The following is a 20,894-nucleotide window of genomic DNA, read 5'->3' as shown; positions in this document are numbered from 1 at the left end:
TTCTTTTACATTTGCTGAGGAGTGTTTTACTTCCAATTATGTGCTCAATTTTAGAAGAAGTACAATGTGGTGTTGAGAATAATGTATTTTCTTTTCATTTGGGCTGGAGAGTTCTGTAGATGTCTATTAGGTCTGCTTGGTCTAGAGCTGAGTTCAAGTCCTGTATATCCTTGTCAATTTTCTGTCTTGTTGATCTGTCTTTGACAGTGGGGTTTTAAAGTCTCCCATTATTGTGTGGGAGTCTAAGTCCCTTGTAGGTCTCTAAGAACTTGCTTTATAAATCTAGGTGCTCCTGTATTGGGTGCATATACATTTAGAATAGTTAGCTCTTCTTGTTGAATTGATCCCTTTACCATTATGTAATGGCCTTCTTTGTCTCTTTTGATCTTTGCTGGTTTAAAGTCCGTTTTATCAGAGACTAGGATTGCAACCTCTGCTTTTTTTTGCTTTCCATTTGCTTGGTAGATCTTCCTCCATCCCTTTATTTTGAGTGTATGTGTGTCTTTGCATGTGAGGTGGGTCTCGTGAATACAGCACACTGATGGGACTTGACTCTTTATCCAACTTGCTAGTCTGTGTCTTTTAATTGGGGCATTTAGCCTATTTACATTTAAGGTTAATATTGTTATGTGTGAATTTGATCCTGTCATTATGATGCTAGCTAGTTATTTTGCCTGTTAATTGATGCAGTTTCTTCCTAGAATCGATGGTCTTTACAATTTGGCACATTTTTGCAGTGGCTGTTACTGGTTGTTCCTTTCCATGTTTAGTGCTTCCTTCAGGAGCTCCTGTAAGGCAGGCCTGGTGGTGATAAAATCTGTCATCATTTGCTTGTCTGTAAAGGATTTTATTTCTCCTTCACTTATGAAGCTTAGTTTGGCTGGATATGAAATTCTGGGTTGAAGATTCTTTTCTTTAAAAATGTTGAATATTGGCCCCCACTGTCTTCTGGCTTCTGGGTTTCTGCTGAGAAATCTGCTGTTAGTCTGATGGGCTTCCCTTTGTGGGTAACCCGACCTTTCTCTCTGGCTGCCCTTAACATTTTTTCCTTCATTTCAACCTCGGTGAATCTGATGATTATGTGTCTTGGGATTGCTCTTCTCAAGGAATATCTTTGTGATGTTCTCTGTATTTCCTGAAGTTGAATGTTGGCCTGGCTTGCTAGGTTGGGGAAGTTCTCCTGGATATTACCCTGAAGAGTGTTTTCCAGCTTGGTTTCATTCTCCCCGTCACTTTCAGGTACACCAGTCAAATGTAGATTTGGTCTTTTCACATAGTCCCATATTTCATGGAGACTTTGTTCGTTTCTTTTCACTCTTTTTTCTCTAATCTTGTCTTCTTGCTTTATTTCATTAATTTGAACTTCAATCATTGATATCCTTTCTTCTGCTTGATCGAATAGGCTATTGAAGCTTCTATATGCTTCACGAAATTCTTGTGCTGTGTTTTTCAGCTCCATCAGGTCATTTATGTTCTTCTCTACACTGGTTATTCTAGTTCGCCATTCCTCTAATCTTTTTTTAAGGTTTTTAGCTTCCTTGTGTTGGCTTAGAACATGCTCCTTTAGCTCGGAGAAGTTTCTTATTACCCACCTTCTGAAGCCTCCTTCTGTCAACTCATCAAACTCATTCTCTGTCCAGTTTTGTTCCCTTGCTGGCGAGGAGTTGTGATCCTTTGGAGGAGAAGAGGCGTTCTGGTTTTTGGAATTTTCAGCCTTTCTGCTCTGGTTTCTCCCCATCTTTGTGGTTTTATCTACCTTTGGTCTTTGATGTTGGTGATCTACGGATGGGGTTTTCGTGTGGATGTCCTTTTTGTTGATGTTGATGCTTCTTCTGTTTGTTAGTTTTCCTTCTAACAGTCAGGCCCCTCAGCTGCAGGTGTGTTGGAGTTTGCTGGAGGTCCACTCCAGACGCTCTTTGCCTGGGTATCACCAGCAGAGGCTATAGAACAGCAAATATTGCTGCCTGATACTTCCTCTGGAAACTTTGTCCTGGGGGGCACCTGCCAGATGCTAGTCAGAGCTCTCTTGTATGAGGTGTCCATTGGCCCCTACTGGGAGGTATCTCCCAGTAAGGCTATGCAGGGGTCAGGTACCCACTTGAGGAGGCAGTCTGTCCATTATCAGAACTTGAATGCCATGCTGGGAGAACCACTGCTCTCTTCAGAGTGGTCAGTCAGGGATGTTTAAGTCTGGAGAAACTGTGCCTACCACTGCCCTTTCCCCCAGGTGCTCTGTCCTAGGGGGATGAAGGTTTTATCTCTAAGTCCCTGACTGGGGCTGCTGCCTTTTTTTCAGATATGCCCTACCCACAGAGGTGGAACCTAGAGAGGCAGTCGGCCTTCCTGAACTGCGGTGGGCTCCACCCAGTTCGAGCTTCCTGGCAGTTTTGTTTACACTGTAAGCATAAAACTGCCTACTCATGCCTCAGCAATGGCAGATGCCCCTCCCCCCACCAAACTGCAGCATCCCAGGTCGATCTCAGACTGCTGCACTAGCAGCGAGAATTTCAAGTCAATGGATCTTAGCTTGCTGGGTTCCGTGGGCATGGGGCCCACTATGCCAGGCTCAGAGGGAATCTCCTGGTCTGCTAGTTGCGAAGACTGTGGGAAAAGTGCTGTATTTGGGCAGAAGTGTACTGTTCCTCCCGGTACAGTCTCTCTCACAGCTTCCCTTGGCTAGGAAAGGGAAATCCCCTGACCTCTTGTGCTTCCCAGGTGAGGCAATGCCCTGCCCTGCTTCGGCTCACACTCTGTGGGCTGCACCCACTGTCCAACCAGTCTTAATGAGATGAACCAGGTGCCTTAGTTGGAAATGTAGAAATCACCCATCTTCTCTGTCAGTCTCACTGGGAGCTGCAGACCAAAGCTATTCCTATTTGGCCATCTTGGAAGAGTCCTCCTGCCACACACTTTTAAACCATCAGATCTTGTGAGAACTCACTGTCATGAGAACACCATGGGGGAAGTCTGCTCCCGTAATCCAATTACCTCCCACCAGGTGCCTCCCCTGACACACAGGGATTACAATTCCACATGAGATTTGGGTGGGGACACACAGCCAAACCATATCAGAAGAGTTCCTCCTCAAAGAGTTCATAGTCTACTTGCAGCCACTTCTACTCTCCACTTGAATTCAAAAAGTTTCCGTTGATTTTTCAGATAACATGTACAACCCAGATGCCAACCTGGAGTTTCTCCCTTTTTTTAAGATCTAGACAGAATTGGATAGAAACACAACCCCGTCTTGATAGCCTATAAAAATTCAGACTTTCCCAGTTTATTGAAAGAACCCAGAGGTAAAATTTGGTCCTTCTCTAATTTTGACAGAAAACTTCCTTCACAGAGAAGCTGTCTATATCTGTTTGTAGACTGTTGTAGAAGAAGATAAAGGAAGAGTTAATGTAACCAGAGCAAACCCCTCTGAAAGGAATGGTGGGCTCTTGCTTCCATAGAGTAGCTCAGTATCTTGATCTTCTCACTGTCTGAAGTGCTGTATGCATCCTGCAATACACACTATAATTGCCATCCATAAGCTCGGGCTTCCCAAATGTGTGCAAGAGAGCAGCACCTGAGCTACATCTAATCAGACCCCTATTTGAACTCTCTTTTAAAACAAGTAAGGCAAAATCTTCCTTCTGTCTGGAGAAATCTCTTGTTTAGTGTAACTGTTTAATAGCTAATAATGTAAGTAATATCAAAAAACATGCTGAAATGATTAGACAGGATAATAGACAACATAAAGCAATGTTTAATTACTTGGTAAGTACTGGCTGTGTGCCAATGTACAGATCAACTATCAGGTATGTGTGTGACTTCCTCCCATTCTTTACATTACTTAAAGTCACTTAATCACATAAGCAATAATATAAATGTGTTTAGTATTTTACTTATATATAGGACAAAAATTGCCAATGCTCTCTAACCAAAGACCACCAGGAACATACTTGTTATTGAACAAGTTGGATCTATTACTCTGGCAGTGAGGAAGAAGGCATTCCATGGGGAACATCCTCTTATGCTAGCTGCCACTCACCCTACATTTGCATAACTTAGAATTTTATTCATATAACCCTTCTGAACAAGAAGCTCAAGTTCTGTCACCTTTTAAAAGGCAAAAATAAAAAATGGTGAAAGGTGAGTATCTTGCTATATTAGTAAACGAGAAGGAGTGATAAAAGAAGAACCAAGGAGACTGTGGTGAGGAAACTGGAAGTTTCAAAGTAGTGAGTGATCAGTACTTTCAATCTTCCTCAGGTTAAGTAAGATGAAGACTGAGGAGAATCCACTGGATTTGGACTTTGAGTCATTGCTGGGTAGACACATGACTGCAGTGGTTTGAAGAGTGAGTGAGAGGTGAAGTAGAGACTGCAGTTGGCCCTCAGTATCCATGTACTATGCATCCACGTATTCAACCAACCTCAGATGGAAAATATTTTAAAAATTGTGCCTATGCTGAACATGTACAGCTTTTTTTTCTTTCACTATACCCTAATCAATCCAGTATAACAACTATTTACAGAGCATTTACATTGTATTAGGCATTATAAGTAATCTAGAGAAGATTTAAAGTATATTGGAGGATGTACATGGGTTGTATGCAAATACTATGCCATTTTATATCAGGAATTTGAGCACCCTTGGAGTTTGGTATCACAGGAAGGTCCTGGAACCAGTCATCCAGGAATAGGGAGGGACAGCTGTACTTGTCTTGCAGGAACCTTGGCCATGAAAGGATACTGTGAGGGGATGCTGTGTGTGTTTGGGGTGGGGGGGTTGGGGGCTTGGGGGAGGGTGGAGGGTGGGGAGTGACAATGTTGGAGGTAGGCTTCCTCAGAAGAAAGTGTGGCTTTGAGGATTTCCAACCTCACTTTTATTATCGGTCTCTTTAGGAATTTTGAGTTAACCAAGGGACTGGTATATCACGATCAACTATTGAAATGCCAAAATGCTAAGTGAATTATTTTAAAAATAAACGTCATATCTCAAAACAATTTTAGATTTACAGAAAAGTTGCAGTCAGTACAGACAATTCTAATACACCTTGCACCCAACTTCTCTTCCTATTATCTTAACATCAATATGATACATTTGTTATAATTAATAAATCAATATTCATACATTATTATTAACTAAAATATATACTGTATTCAGGTTTTCTTAGTTTTTACCTAATATCCCTTCCTTATTACAGGATCCCATCCAGGATACATAACATTTAGTTATGTTTAAAAAAAAAACAAAAGTAACTGGGAAGCCATTAGGCTGAGAGGTTTCTGGGAAGCCATGAGGCTGAGAGAGATCTGTGTTCTGGGTTTCTGTGTAAGCAAACCTTGAAACCCATCTCAGAGTAACTTTACTCATCAGAAACTGCCAACTAGAGACTTGAAGGATACTGTCTCACTTTAACCAGTCAAACATTTTCTTTGTATTGCTTCTATGAACACTTCATAAAAGCGTTCTCCTCATACCCCCTCTATGGAGCCCAAACCACATGTGGTTTGGTGCTGCCTGATTCATGAATTGCTCACTGCTCAAATTAACTCTAAAATTTTCATGTGCCAAAGTTTATTTTTTCATGGTCTCATCTTGACTGTGACAGTTTCTCTGATTTTTCTTGTTTTTGATGACCTTGATAGCTTGGAGGAGTACTGGTCAGGTACTTTGTAGAATGTACCTCAACTGGAATTTGTCTGACGCTTTTCTCACTATTAAACTGGGGTTGTGGGTTTGGGTGAGGAAGACCACAGAAGTAAAGTATCACTTTAATCCCCTCACATCAAGGGTACATACTGCCAACATTACTTATCGCTGTCGATGTTGACCTTGATCACATGGCCAATATAGTGTTTGTCAGGTTTCTCCACTGTTAAGTTACTCTTCCTTCCCCACTCTCTTTTCGTACTGTCCTTATGGATGGAAGTCACTATGTGAAGTCTGTACTCAAGGAGTGGGCAATTGTATTCTTCCTCCTTGAGGGTGAGGTTCTACATAAATTATTTGGAATTTTTATGCATCAGAGTTTTGTCTCGTCTCCCCAAGATAAATGGATTTTTAATCCTTAAAAAGACTGAATGACAGCCGGGTGCGGTGGCTCACACCTGTAACTTTGAGAGGTCGAGGCGGGTGGATCATGAGGTCAGGAGATCGAGACCATCCTGGCTAACACAGTGAAACTCCGTCTCTACTAACAATACAAAATGTTACCTGGGCATGGTGGCGTGCACCTGTAGTCCCAGCTACTCAGGAGGCTGAGGCAGGAGAATTGCTTGAGCCCAGGAGGTGGAGGTTGCAGTGAGCCAAGATCACACCACTGCACTGCAGCCTGGGTGACAGAGCGAGACTCCATCTCAAAAAAAAAAAAAAAAAAAAAGACTGAATGACTTCATGCCTTGCCTACTAAGATTAAACTCGTAGGATAAATTTTATCCAGGAAGCTAGCTATTTGGTTCATTTTTTTTCAATACAGATTAACATGCTGATGGTAGCAGAAGTTGAGAGCAGTGAAGAAGAGCCTCACGAAAATAATATTGAACGTGTCTTATTCACATGTTTCTTTGCACAGTCATTAACATTTCCACAGGCCAAGTAAAAAGTCATATAGTGGAAACGACTTGTAACTGAGTGATTTGAATAACACAAAGCTGAAGTACTGGATCAAGATCTTTTTTTTAATATTTATTTTTTGAAACAGGGTCTTGCTGTGTCAGCCAAGCTGGAGTGCAGTGGTATGATTACAGTTCACTGTAATCTTGACCTTCTGGGCTCAAGTCATTCTTGCACCTCAGCCTCTTGAATAGCTGGGACCACAGGTGTATGTGTATTTTTAATTTTTTTTTTTGTAGAGACAGGATCTTGCTATGTTGCTCAGGCTGGTCTTGAACACCTGGGCTCAAGTGATCCTCCTGCATCAGCCTCCCAAAATGCTGGAATTATAGGCATGAGCCACTGCACCTGGCCTAATTGTCACTTTTCATTTTCTGAATTCTGAATAGGTAGTATAGTGTAAAAAATTAGAGAGTTTCTGCTCTTTATAATTAGCATTGGGAATAGAAGAGAAACCGCAGAAGAAAGCAAACTGGTTGTGCTGGTCAGCCATAGTTCATCTAAATTCTACCACTTACTAGTTGTGTGACCTAGGGAAAATTACTTGACCTCTGTAAGCCTCAATTTTCTCACCCATAAATTGAGAAAAGTAATAATACCTACATAACATAATTTTGGGGGACTAAATGAGATAATATACTTTTAAGTGTATTTGTAAACTCTAAAGTTGCACTGGTTGCTCAAGCTGACACTCAATTGCTGGGGCTGACACTCAGCCAGGGTGCACTGCACCAGCCAGCAGAGATGTTTATACCTAGTGTTTGTTAGATTGGCCAGGCCTCAAGCTGCATTCACTGTTAAATATTGTGAATATCACCACTGCTAGCGACTGGGGAGCCATACTGAGTCAGCTTCCTCCTGGCAGTCACAGCCATTTATGTACTGTTGGAACTAGCACCGTAGCTGGGCCTCACTACATGTGGATGACTAAGATTCTCTGATGTCTGGGGATATGAGTGTGGGCAGCCAAAGATTTACCTTGATGGATTTTGAAACACAAACTTTCCTCTTGCAGAAGGCGTACTGGCTATCCTTGGGTCAGCATGTAATGCTGGTGTATTGCTTCACAGAGTATGCACAGACAGGCAGACAGACATTCCTGTATTCATTCTGCGGATGAAAACAGTGGACATAATTAGTATTTAGTAAATATAGTTTTGTTCCTTTCCTTGCTTTCCCTTTCTTAAAATGTTACCCAAAGTAATGAACACATGACGGAAATCATACCCCTGAATAATTGCTTAAGTATCAGTAGGTTAGGAATCAATACAAAGCTATCAAAAATTCCAAGCCATAAATATTACTGACTTTGGAAATGGTTCTTTCAGTGAATCATATGACACCATTAAATATAAAAATATATTGAGTTGCATCCCCTCAAATACATTATAACTTTAATGCTCTTTATTGAATCAATTCTACTTTTGTTGGAAAAAAAATGATTTGTGCTTTTGAGAGAAACGATAATATAATAATTTCCAAATTGCATCCTATGCTTTGTTTTTCCAAGTCAACATTTTGGCTAAGGAGTTTAGTTTTTGATTTGTAAAACTGTATCAATTGGCTAAGATTGAGTATGCAAACTTTTTTATAATTGCAAGTTACTTATTAAGGTGGGCTTTTAAAAGGTCATGATTTTGGTGACAAAAGCAATCCCACATTCAATTTTGGTAATAAAAGTTAAAATCAAGCTGGGTGCTGTGGCTCACACCTGTTATCCCAGCACTTTGGGAGGTCAAGGCAGGTGGATCACTTGAGGCCAGGGATTCAAGACCAGCCTGGCCAACATGGCAAAACGTTGTCACTACAAAAAACACAAAAATTAGTTGGGCATGGTGGTGTACTCCTGTAATCCCAGCTACTCAGGTGGCTGAGAGATGAGACTTGCTTGAACCCATAAGTTGAAGGTTGCAGTATGCCTAGATTGTGCCACTGCACTCCAGCCTGGGCAACAGAACAAGACTCTGTCTCAAAAAAGAAAAAAATAAATAAAATCAATAGTCCATGAGGAAAAACAAGAACATTTCCATTTCCTTCTCATTATCTAGCTTTGAAGATCTGACTTCAACTGCAGGGAGAATGGAAACTCTCTGTACCATTTCAGAACTTAGTGATTTTTCCTTTCCCCCAGTCACAAGTCTTATAGTATAAAAACTATCATGAGGTAGTTGGAGATAAGGTTTATAACATCAGTTTATTCTTTTATTTCATCCATAGGTATTTCATAGTTCTTAGAAATTCTCACTACTGAGCACAATGGCATTGTCTTCATTTAATTTTGTTAAGCATATCACTTGACAATACTGAATTTGAATTCTATTAAGACGACAATACATATGATCAAAGAAACTGGGAGTGAAATGGGCCATGAAATCCACTGGATATACTCACATGTAACCCATGCAATGTCTGGATGACTTTAATCTGTGCGAGAGGAAAGAATTTTAAAAACCAGAAAGGTTCTCAGAAATCATCGTGTAATTTGCATCTTTTTACAGTGGAGGAAACTTTCATCAAAGTTAAGCAACTTGCACTAAAACAGAGCTGCTCAGGAAAACTGAGCTGACTCATGGTCTAAGTTCTTTGTGCTTATTTTACTGCTTCTTACCCAGTGCTGATTAGGGCATAGTTTAATCTACAGAGAATCAGATGCTTCCAAAGCCACAGACTTGTAACTGAAACAGCCAGCTTCATTCATTGCACTTTTAAAGAAGTGAGACAGCAAGGCTCAAATCTGGCTGTTAGAGGTGTGTGAAAAGTAATGTTTTATTATTACTAGTAAAATGTATAAATGGTATACATTACAATGGTATGCTTTTGGTTACAAGGAATAAAATCCCAAATAGAACTAGCTAAGGTAAAAAAAGAGGATGCTTTGATATTAGGATTCTAAGGTATCTTACATAATTGAAGAAAGAGCTGCACCACCAAATCAAAGGTAAAGCTGGCTTTGAGAACAACCTGAACAGTGACTGAATGTTGCTGGGATTCTCATTCTCTCTATCTCTTTCTAGCTCTCAGCACCTTCTTTAAGCTTTCACTTTGAACTCCTAGGGATGTTGGGGGTGGGGTGAGGGAAGTTGCTGAACAGAAAGTAAGAGCTTTTTTTTGAGGGGGGGTTACTCAAAACTAGGTTCAAATTCTGCTTTGCAATTTTACCTTGGACATATTATTTAATGTCTCTGAAGGAATAAAAGTTCAATAATAACTGCCTTTTGGGGTTTTGGGGAAGAATAACATGCAACAATGTACATAATGCACTTAGCATAACTGTTGGCCTATAGTAGCTACTCAATAAATGGTACGGTTATTGTTATACATTTAAAGATATTATTTGATTCCAGGTCTTTCATCCCTACTCTTCCACCATAACCCTGGCTGAAAAGCCAACAGACACAAAGCCAACTGATAAAGATCAGTTTTCATAGAATCTAAGGTGCCACCAATTGTGAGATGGGCCACTATTTTATGTAGCTCTACAAAAGAAAATAGCTGCCAATTATACTCTGGCTTATTTATTGCTTGAAATTTTTATTTTATACTTCTTGAAAAAGCTCTTTTAGATTTAGTTAGATGTATATGATCAAATATCAGTATTATTCATACATAGAAATGAAGATATCAGTCAAAACTTGGCTACAGTATTCCCAAAACTTGTTAACATTCCATGTCTGTGAACCACATTTCAACTCAGAGGCATTTGTGTCTATATTCTTCCATATGTATTATCCTTTGTTTCTTTGACAGCATTGGTGAAACTGCATTACTTAAGAAACAAACAAACAAACAAACAATTCCCCCCAAAACTCCACTAATACCTCCAGGACTTCTTTCCAAGATGTTAATAGTCATTTTGTCATTCTGTAAGATTTCATGATCTCAGAAATCAAGTCATCAAGGAAATGACAAAATAATGCATGTGCAAGCCCTCTTGTCTGCTGCCTGGCTAATGCCAAGGCAAGATGCCATTGATGGTATGGAGCTTCTTGATTTCAGAGATGTTTATATATATATATATATAATGCATCTAAAAAGTGATATACAGTCTGGGCATGGTGGCTCACACCTGTAATCCCAGCAATTTGGGATGCTGAGGCAGAAGGATCATTTGAGGTCAGGAGTTTTAGACCAGCCTGGACAACATAGCAAGACCCTGTTTCTACAAATAATAATAATAAAATAAAAAGTGATATATAAAGAATACTAGACTGCCCATATCACTACAGGTACCTGACTTAGCCAAAAATAAATATCATTATAAAATTATTTGAAATAGTGAGTTCATTTAATGCATTAAAAATTATTTGAATAACGGCTGGCTGCAGTGGCTCATGTCTGTAATCCCAGCACTTTGGAAGACTGATGTGGGCAGATCATTTGAGGTCAGGAGTTCAAGACCAACCTGGCCAACTTTGTGAAACCCTGTCTCTACTAAAAATACAAAAAATTAGCCAGGTGTGGTGGCTCATGCCTGTAGTCCCAGCTACTCAGGAGGCTGAGGCAAGAGAATCGCTTGAACCCAGGAGGTGGAGATTGCAGTGAGCTCAGATCGTACCACTTGGTGACAGCGAGACTTGGTCTCAAAAAAAAATTTTTTTTTGAATAACAGTCTGTGTAAAATAAGGTGTACTTGAATCGATCATTTTTTTTTTTCTTTTGGTTAATATTAACAGACAATGGTAGGCTGAACTTTTAGGCTAAAAACAATTTTCCCTAAGTGAAGATCTGGTTTTCTTCAATTCTACTATCATTTCATTCACAGAGACAGATTGGTGCCAATTGAAGACACTTGAAACCTGTATTTTTTTCTTGCCAAGATTTGTTGTTATAACATAAAAATCAAGCAGTAGCAAAGCTTACATATTTTTTAAAAGAATAAATTCCCTTTAGTTTTTAAGCTGAGAGCATACTCAGCTCAAATTCAGAAAAAAACGGGAATCTTGTGAAAATATGAACTTGCTTACCTGTCTATTTTCCCCCAATACTTTAAAAAATCGAGATGTACATAAAATAAAATGCACAGCTCTTAAAGGTACAGTTAAATGGCTTAAACTCATGTAACTACTACCTCAATTAAGAAATAGAGCATTTTAATCAACAATAAAAATTTCCCTTGGATCCCTCTCCAGTGAATCCCCTACCCCCTTCAACATAATCTGATCTGTTAATTTAAGCCATGGTCAACAACATATTGAAGCATCAGAAAAATAAAAGGAGAAGCATCAGAAAAATTAAAAAAAATACAAAAGAAAAAGAAGCTTCTTAAGAGATCATGACCTATAGAGTTAGATATCTAAATGCCTCTTCTTAATTTTAATTACTATGGTTATATTGTTACACATCACTTGCCTATCTATGAGTGACTTAGTTATTTTAAAAGTGATTAATAGTAACTTGTATAGTAACAAAACATTATACCCTACTCACTTATTCAGGTGGAAATACGATAGATTTCTAGCTAGCCTGGATCAGGTACCATGGGGTATCTCATTTCAGTTTGGAACATAAATACTGTATAGATTTACCTACCACATGACTTCCAGACTCAACCCAGTAATTTCAAAAGTTTATATTGTATAGTAGCTTTAAATTACTTTAAAAGCCATTTTTATTTGCGCATAATACAATCAAGTGAAGTAGTAACTGTGAGCAACTATTAGTCAAATGTGAAAAGTTACTGTAAAGGTGGCATGCACTCCTCTTTTCGGCTCCTGTATGAAACTGTGGGGTTTCGTTAGGATTAATCCATTGTTTCAATTGCCCATTTGTATTTTCTTCACTACTGTCAATGTGAATCAAGTAAAGACATCAATATTAATCTACCTGCTTAACACTGATGTGTGTCAACATGTTCAAGATCTAACAAAATCTGGTAGACATCAGAGTGGAGGTAATAAGAAAAGTGAACCATAACATATTTACTTACACACTATAACCGTGCATTCATTCATTCTTGACTCATTCCACAAATATTCAATGTCTTTTACATGCCAGGCCCTGTGCTAAGAGTTGGAGATACTGAGAGGTGACAAGGTGCTAGCAGCCCTCACTCTAGGCGCCTCCTGGGCTTCAGTATCCACTCTGGCGGGGCTTGAGGAGACCTTCAGCCCACCACTGCACTGTGAGAGCCCCTCTCTGGGCTGGCCGAGGCTGGAGCCCATTCCCTCTGCTCGCTGGGGAGGTGTGGAGGGAGAGGCGCGGGCAGGAACCGGGGTCGCGTGTGTCCAGGCCAGCGCGAGGTCCGGGAAGCGTGATTGCAGGCTCCGCGGGCCCGTACACTGAGCCGCAGGCCCAGGGCAGTGAGGGGCTTGGCACCCGGGCCAGCAGCTGCGGAGGTTGCGCCGGGTCCCCCAGCAGTGCTGGCCCGCCTGCGCTGCACTCGAATTCTCGCTGGGCCTTAGCTGCCTCCCCGCGGGGGCAGGGCTTGGGACCTGCAGCCAGCCACATCTCAGCTCCCCCGTGCAGTGGGCTCCCGGGGTCCTGAGCCTCCTGCTCCGTGGCGCCCAGTCCCATGGACAGCCCAAGGGCTGAGGAGCGCAGGCGCGGCTCAGGACTGGTGGGCAGCTCTGCCTGCAGCCCCTGTGCAGGATCCATTAGGTGAAGCCAACTGGGCTCCTGAGCCAGATGGGAATTTGGAGAACTTTTGTATCTAGCCAGAGGATCGTAAATACACCAATCAGCACTCTGTGTCTAGCTCAGGGTTTGTAAATACACCACTTGGTACTCTGTGTCTAGCTAACCTAGTGGGGACTGGGAGAACTTTTCCGTCTAGCACTCTGTGTCTAGCTCAAGGACTGTAAACGCACCAGTCAGCACTCTGTCAAAACGGACCAATTGGCTCTCTGTAAAATAGACCAATCAGCTCTCTGTAAAATGGACCAATCAGCAGGATGTGGGTGGGCTCAGATAAAGGAATAAAAGCAGGCTGCCTGCGCTAACCAGCGGCAACCCCCTGGGGGTCCCTTCCGCATTGTGGAAGCCTTGTTCTTTAGCTCTTTTCAATAAATCTTGCTGCCTTTAAAAGCCCACTCACCGGGCGCGGTGGCTCAAGCCTGTAATCCCAGCACTTTGGGAGGCCGAGACGGGCGGATCACGAGGTCAGGAGATCGAGACCATCCTGGCGAACACGGTGAAACCCCGTCTCTACTAAAAAAATACAAACAAACTAGCCGGGCGAGGCGGCGGGCGCCTGTAGTCCCAGCTACTCGGGAGGCTGAGGCAGGAGAATGGCGTAAACCCGGGGGGCGGAGATTGCAGTGAGCTGAGATCCGGCCACTGCACTCCAGCCCGGGCGACAGAGCCAGACTCCGTCTCAAAAAAAAAAAAAAAAAAAAGCTGTAACACTCACCGCAAAGGTGTGCAGCTTCACCCCTGAAGCCATTAAGACCACGAACCCACTGGGAAGAACAAACAACTCCAGCTGTGCTGCCTTTTAAGAGCTGTACCACTCACTGCAAAGGTCTGCAGCTTCACTCCTGTCAGCGAGACCACGAACCCACCAGAAGGAAGAAGCTCCAGACACAGCTGAATGTCTGAAGGAACAAACTCCAGAAACACCATCTTTAAGAACTGTAACACTCACCATGAGGGCCTCCGGCTTCATTTTTGAAGTCAGCCAGACCAAGAACCCACCAATTAGGGACACAATACCACCAAAGATGACATAGAAATGCACCCTCATCTCATGAAAGTCATAATCTACTGGGATTATAGACATATAAGCAAATACAGTTCCATATGATAAGTGATGGGGAAGTATAGGAGGAGTGGGATTCAGATCTCAAGAATGAATAAGAGTTCACCAAGGGGAGAAGTAAGGAATTAGGAAAAAGGGGAAAGAGGTAATGACAAAGTATGTGGTAATATGATCCCAATAGTAGAAGCTCTGGCTGTGTTTCATCTGGAAGTATAATGTTCATTTTGAAACTAATGAAGCTATCGGTGAAAAAATTTCTGGCTAATTAATGTTTTGAACGGCAATGAGAATCACATAAATATACAAAGATTTTACCTAAAACAACAAATGACAAAGTATTATAGCCTAACCTTTTATTCTTAGATAGCTTTTATATCACTAAGGCAAAGAGACAGAGAAAGAGAGAGAGGCAGACAGACAGAAACAAAAGCCAATGTGGTATTAGCAGGTGGCAATTGTGCTACAAGGGAGATTTTCTCTATTTTGACTTCTTTCCCCAACTAAAAACAGAAGGAAATAATATTAAAAAGTGAAAAACAACAGGGAAATGCAGCAACACTCCCACAAAGGGGTTATTGTTTTGATCCAGATTGTGTTAGAAACACCAGCAAAAGAGTGCTTCTTTGTTTCATTGCCAGGAAGTACATCACCGTCATTGTGAAATTCTTGTGAATTCAGACCGGCAATCATCTACTTCCATGATTTCTGCAGGCTGCAGATGACCACATGTATGATCTTTTAAGACCTGTCCCTCCCACTACACTACAACTTCTAAGAGATTCCTGTTGCAAACCAGTTTCCCTGGGACCTGGTGCAATACTTGGCACATAGTAAGGTGCTCAATGAATGCTTGTTGAAGAATAAAGTCAGAGATCTATCTTTCCAGACACATTTCCTTAAGCTTTCTTCCTCCTCCCCTAACCCTATGATGGGGAAACTCTATCACAATGGCCAAACCAGGCATCCTAGGCCTTCTCCAATGGTCTTTTACTTCTTTGGCAGGACCTTCATCACTTCATCCCAGGAAATGCTGGTGCTCCTCTGGGATTAGATTCCAAGTGTCTGGAGGGCAGTGACTGTCTCATTCACTCATAAAAATGCCTGAAATTTTATAAAATGACTAGCATATGGTAGGTGCTTGATAAGTCTAAGTTATTTTATCAAGAATTTATGAACTTTATGATGAGTTTATTTGTATCAATAAATATGTATTGAATTCCTAATCTGCCAGGCACTGTTTTAGATTCCTAAAATCTAGATACAGAGGTGAACAAGCACGATAAGGCCCCTGGAAGTTTAATGGAAGTTTAAATTCTAGTGGAGACAAACTAGATACCTATCTTTCACCATATACAAAAATCAATTCAAAATAGATTAAAGACTTAAATTTAAGACTAGAAACTATGAAACTACTAGAAGAAAACATAGGGGAAATGCATCAGGACATTGGTCTAGGCAAAGAGTTTTTGGGTGAGACCTCAAAAGCAGAGGCAACAAAAACAATAGACAAATGAGATTACATCAAACTAAAAGCTTCTGCACAGCAAAGGAAGCAATCAACAGAGTGAAGAGACAACCTACAGAATGGAAAAAAAAATTTGCAAGCTATCCGTCTGACCCAAACTCATCTTGATGAGTACAGGGCCTCTCAGATTAAAACCAACATTTTCAAGCTCCCTTTTAACTGGCAGCAGTCATGGGGACTGAGTTCTAGCCAATGAAATTGGACTGAATCCCGTTCTTCTGACTGGTGGCTGGAGCTCCAAAAGCCACCGTGGACCACAGCATGACCATGGGAATCAAATCTGTGCAGAGCAGAGCCACAAAATAGATGGAACTTGTATCCTGACACTGGAGAGCACCAAAGCTCTGCCTACCTCCAGACTTGAACGTTTAAGAGAAAACCAATTGTATCTTGTTAAAGCCACTGCACTGTTAGGCTCTGTGCTTTTTACACCCGAACTAATCCTAAATCATACATCTGTTAAACACATCACTTTAGAACCTGTCATCTTCTGTCTCTTAATATCATCCACCAACTCTATTCACTCCATTTGGCTCTGGTTTTTCCTTTTCCTTCCCTCCTATTTTCCTGATTTATTTTTGTCCTTTTTCCCTTAGTTAAGCATTATGCAAAACTCAAATATCCTGACGTATTATCTACTGAACACATTTTAAAAATTAACATTTATTAAAAATAATATGAAATACGCAAATGTAGAGGGAATGAAATACTGAATCTTCATGTACCCATCACTCTACCCCACCAATCATTAACCTATGATCAGCTTCTGCCCCACTCACACTATAGCCTCTTCCCCCCTCCTGTATTATTTTGAATCAAATTTCAGATCTCATATTGTTATTGAATCAAGTTTCAGACTTCTTTATTTAAGAAGCAGGCAAGTCAATCTTTTTTACTTTTTCCTGACATAAAGACAAATTCCTAACTCATGACTTCTTTTGCCTCATAAAAATCATCCTTTTCTTTCTGTATTTCTCCTCCTTTTCCCCCCTCCCGTTCCTCCCACCTCTTTTTTTTCTCTTTCTGTTTCCCTTCCTACCTTCTTCCCTCCTTCCACTATAATTTTTAAAAGGGAAATCCAGTTCTAATTTTCCGAGTTTTACCTGTGGTTCCTTGATATACATCTATCTTTACATTTGCAATCACTTTTGCTAAAATGGCAGAGTTTACTCATGGATAGTCCCTTTATGAGTTTGGAGAAAAGGATATCTAAAAAGTCACACAATCCTCAACCCTCTTTTAGATAATAAAAACTGGCTACACTAGTAATACAGTGGGAAAATATAATGAATAAAAAGAATCCATTTATAGTATCACCAAAATTAAATACTGGATACTATTTTAACTAGAAAAACTCAAAAACCCTAATGATACCAGTGACTTGTTTTTATAACATTGAGAAGGCATTGAGCTTTTATATTGGTAAATTTGGGCCATATGGATGGGTTCCCATAAAGCAAGCTGGAACTGTCTTGATATCATTCACACATAGAAATCAAGCATGGCAGAGTGCAGCCAATATTTTGGAGGGAGTACAGATTACTTGGACATGATGGAGGCAGATCTTTCCACACAATGGTACGATCACAGAGCCAGTAGCAAATTCTCATATATTTTATTTGCTTTTCTTTTATCATGATGAAAAATAAATTTATGATCTGTATACTGTAACAAAACAAAACAACTATGACCAGTTAATATCCCAGACTTTGTGTACTTTTGGAGGGCTATTGTGTTCCTGAGCATTTCCAAATTATTTCTCCTCTGGGAAATTGTGGGAGGTATATGCTACTCCTACTCTGTTACTTTAACCTATACCATAATATTGAACTTCACACTGCTAAGGAAATGTGATAATTCTTGTACCCTCAGCTTGGTGAAAGAACTTGTAATTGTTGCATATTGTGTTTACTTGTCTAGACCAAAGGCTGTAGTCACTGGAAACATGGACTTGTTTTCATCTCTTAACTCTCCTCCTCTCCACACTCAGCCTGCAGAGCCCGGCCAACAATCAGTGAGTATCTAAGAACATTTTGTGAAATGAGTATGCGATTGCAGAAACTCTTTAGACAGAACCAGTAGCACAGTTTCTTAGAGTTCAGATTTATTTAGGAAGTTGGCATTTAAGTCCTCTTTTGGTTGTTTTGGTGGTTCATGAAAGCACTTTTACCTTTCTGAGTTTTGATTTGATATTTTTTCTTATCACACTCCACTCCAGTATTAGGATCCTCACCGTTTTTTGACATAACACTTAACTCTCCTAATATTCTTGAAATTGTGCATTCTCATTTCTATGCTCATGTGAGTTTTGACTTAAGATTTCAAACTTAGAGTTGAGTAAGTCTGCATACTACTCATGAGAAAGTGAGTAGAACTGTTTCCCCCCAAAATAAAAAGAACTATCTTCTGGGTTATTGGTTTTAACTGAAGGCAAAAGGTTTTAAACCTTTCCCCCTTATGGTCTTGGGGAACCAACTATTTAGAAAATTTGCTTGTAAAAATAATTGTTCTAGCAAATCATACACCTTTGTGTGTACAAGGATGAGAAGGGAGAGATAGAGATGGAGATAGACAATGCTCTAACTGTAGACATTCATCCTACATTTAAATATTTTGAATTTTCAGTAGCCTGTGAATACGAGGAAACTTATTACATTAAGGTAGACTTTAGAGATTTGACATGTAGCTGATATTTTCACAGTGCGAGAAATATCAAGCTGACATTATGCAGTCTCTGAGATGATTATTTCCAAATGTCAGAGTGCAGAAACTAATTCATGGGACTTCAGTGCCTTAGGATAGTGTCAATTTAAAAGACATTCACATTGACTTCTTTTTTATTTAAACACGCTAAATGAGGTATGAAAAGCAGGTTAAGAAATCAACTGAGAAAGGAAGAGCAAAGAAGAAACCTATTGACAAGAAAATTTTAATAATAGATTGATGTACTCTTTAATCAATTTTCACGGACCTCTTGCTGACAGCGGGCTTCAGCAATTGCCTCCTAATCCTTCCTACAGCTGTAATTTTGCTCTTCGTGTTATTTCACTCATCTCACATATAGTAAATTTGGAAAATTAAAAATAAGTAAAAACTATTTGAATATTTTATAGATTTTTGTTTTGTTTTGTTTTGTTTTTTGCTTTTGAGACAGGGTCTCACTTGGTCGCCTAGGCTGGAGTGGTGCAAAGGTGTAATCTCGGCTCACTGCAACCTCCGCCTCCCGGGTTCAAACGATTCTCCTGCCTCAGCTTCCTGAGTAGCTGGGATTATAGGTGCCTGCCACCACATCCAGCTAAGTTTTGTATTTTTAGGAGAGACGGCATTTCACCATGTTGGTCAGGCTGGTCCCGAACTCCTGACCTTATGTGATTCACCCTCCTCGGCCTCCCAAAGTGCTGGTATTACAGGCGTGAGCCACTGCACCCGGCCTATTTTATAGATTATTTTCAATAAATAAGTCAAAACCCAAATTGTTTGACTTTTAATCGTAACACTGGATTTTGAATTAAAATAACAGTGATATTTTAAATTAAAAATGTATTCTTTTGTTCAATCTCTTTAGCAGTTAATTTGAACCTACTGAACTGCTGGAACGTCTGTTATTTTGGAAATAAAGGAGTTTTTTTTTTTTTTTTTTTTTTTTTCTTTAAGCCAGTTGGCCATATCAGAGATAACTGAGTTTAAATAAGCCTTCATCTTCCCAATTATGTGCTCCTAATTACTCGGGGTCACTGAAATCCCATGGCATCTTCTGAAAAGCATTTTCCCTGCAGTCCATCTTGTTCGGTTTCCTTTCTGTTCCGGGAAGCCAGTATCTTTTCCTTTATCAGATTCCTTTTTTACCAATAGCGGGAATGGTCATGGTGAGTGGATGCAGGGTCTTAAAATCAGCTAACTTTGTTCTGACTTCTGTAGGTCAGTGACAGGAGTCACTGCATAACGACCTAAATTCCCATATTTATCTCATGAAATGTGATTTCTCATACAAACAAAAGTTGTGAGAACTCCATGAGCAAGACCAGCTGCTTTTGGGGGCTGCCAAATTTTAAATTGTTACTGGAAAAGCAAAGACCAGGCAAACATCCGAGAGACAGACCTACTGCAGATAAGTATTGTAATCTTGTTCACTATAATCAAAACAGAATAGATTGCTTATTCTGTTACCCTATTGATATTGCTCACATTTTAAAATTTAGGTGCTGGACTCAAGAATGATAATTTCATTAAGCTTCAAGAGTCACATTGTATTGTATGCATCGAATATCACGAAATCGAAAACACTGCAAAGCTAGTGTTTACACCCTTGGGTCATACCCCAACAGCCAAGGATTCCCACTGGCCACCTGCAGCAGGGCTGTCCCCTGTGAAGGCAGGAGACAAACGAGGAGCCTTAGCACACTTTGCTCCCAGGACTTTGGCGCACACTTTCCATGAGTCCTGGTCCGTCAAGTCAACATCCCGAAGCCAGGACTGGCAGGTCCTGACCCTCCCTTTTTGCACCCGTAAGGGGAAGGGCTCGGGAATCCGGACCTTGTCTAGAGTCCCGGCGCCAGTACCAGTTCGGAGGGCATCCTGGAGGTTGTTACTAACCCGGGCCTCTTCCGGGCTTCCCAGACACCAGGGTTGCTAACAGCTCCACGGGGGCGAAGAATTTTATTTTGTTAACTGTGGTTATCTCCAACACTCAGTTCAAACCTGAGCAGGGCAAGGTCTCACCTCGTCTCTCGGTCACTTCCCTGCTTGTTTGTTTCTTCCTAACTCCCAAGTGTCCTTCGCCCAGTTCATCCCCACCTCAGCAGCCCAAGGCTGGGCGGGGACGGTCGGGGTTCGAAGCCTGCAGCTAAACTTAGAGGGTTTCAGGCTTTGCTGGGAGGCTTCCCTGTGCTCAGAAGAGCCGGGGGTAAGCTGGGCGGTCGCCTCGGGTGCAGACAGAGGCGCCGGGCCTCGACCTCCAAGAAAATCTCCAAACCGAGGGTCTGAGCTTCGCGTCTGTAGTTAATGAGCAAGAGCTTCCGGGCGGAACTTCTAAGGGTCCAGCCCGCCCAGTCTCCCCCTGCCCTCACCCCG

General features: G+C 40.9%; 1 protein-coding gene across 2 annotated transcripts in view; it reads right to left on the bottom strand.

The window, feature by feature from the left end:
* Positions 1-20,854, bottom strand: part of ALG14 (ALG14 UDP-N-acetylglucosaminyltransferase subunit) — a 307,938-nt gene extending 287,084 nt beyond the window's left edge. The window contains exons 1-3 of one of the 2 annotated variants that reach the window (XM_065518529.1): positions 20,544-20,854; positions 7,582-7,713; positions 6,205-6,346 (exon numbers count right to left, since the gene is read on the bottom strand). In XM_065518529.1, coding sequence (XP_065374601.1) covers positions 6,205-6,212 — 8 coding nt within the window. In that variant the 5' untranslated portion in view covers positions 6,213-6,346; positions 7,582-7,713; positions 20,544-20,854. The remainder of the gene's footprint in view (positions 1-6,204; positions 6,347-7,581; positions 7,714-20,543) is intronic. The other variant, XM_074001144.1, reaches the window with a different exon arrangement.
* Between the last annotated feature and the right edge of the window lie 40 nt (positions 20,855-20,894).

This window comes from Macaca fascicularis, chromosome 1 (genome assembly GCF_037993035.2).
Source record: "Macaca fascicularis isolate 582-1 chromosome 1, T2T-MFA8v1.1".
Classification (NCBI taxonomy): Eukaryota; Metazoa; Chordata; class Mammalia; order Primates; family Cercopithecidae; genus Macaca; species Macaca fascicularis.
The sequence above is the reverse complement of the archived record's forward strand: the minus strand, read 5'-3'. Positions and strand labels throughout refer to the sequence as shown.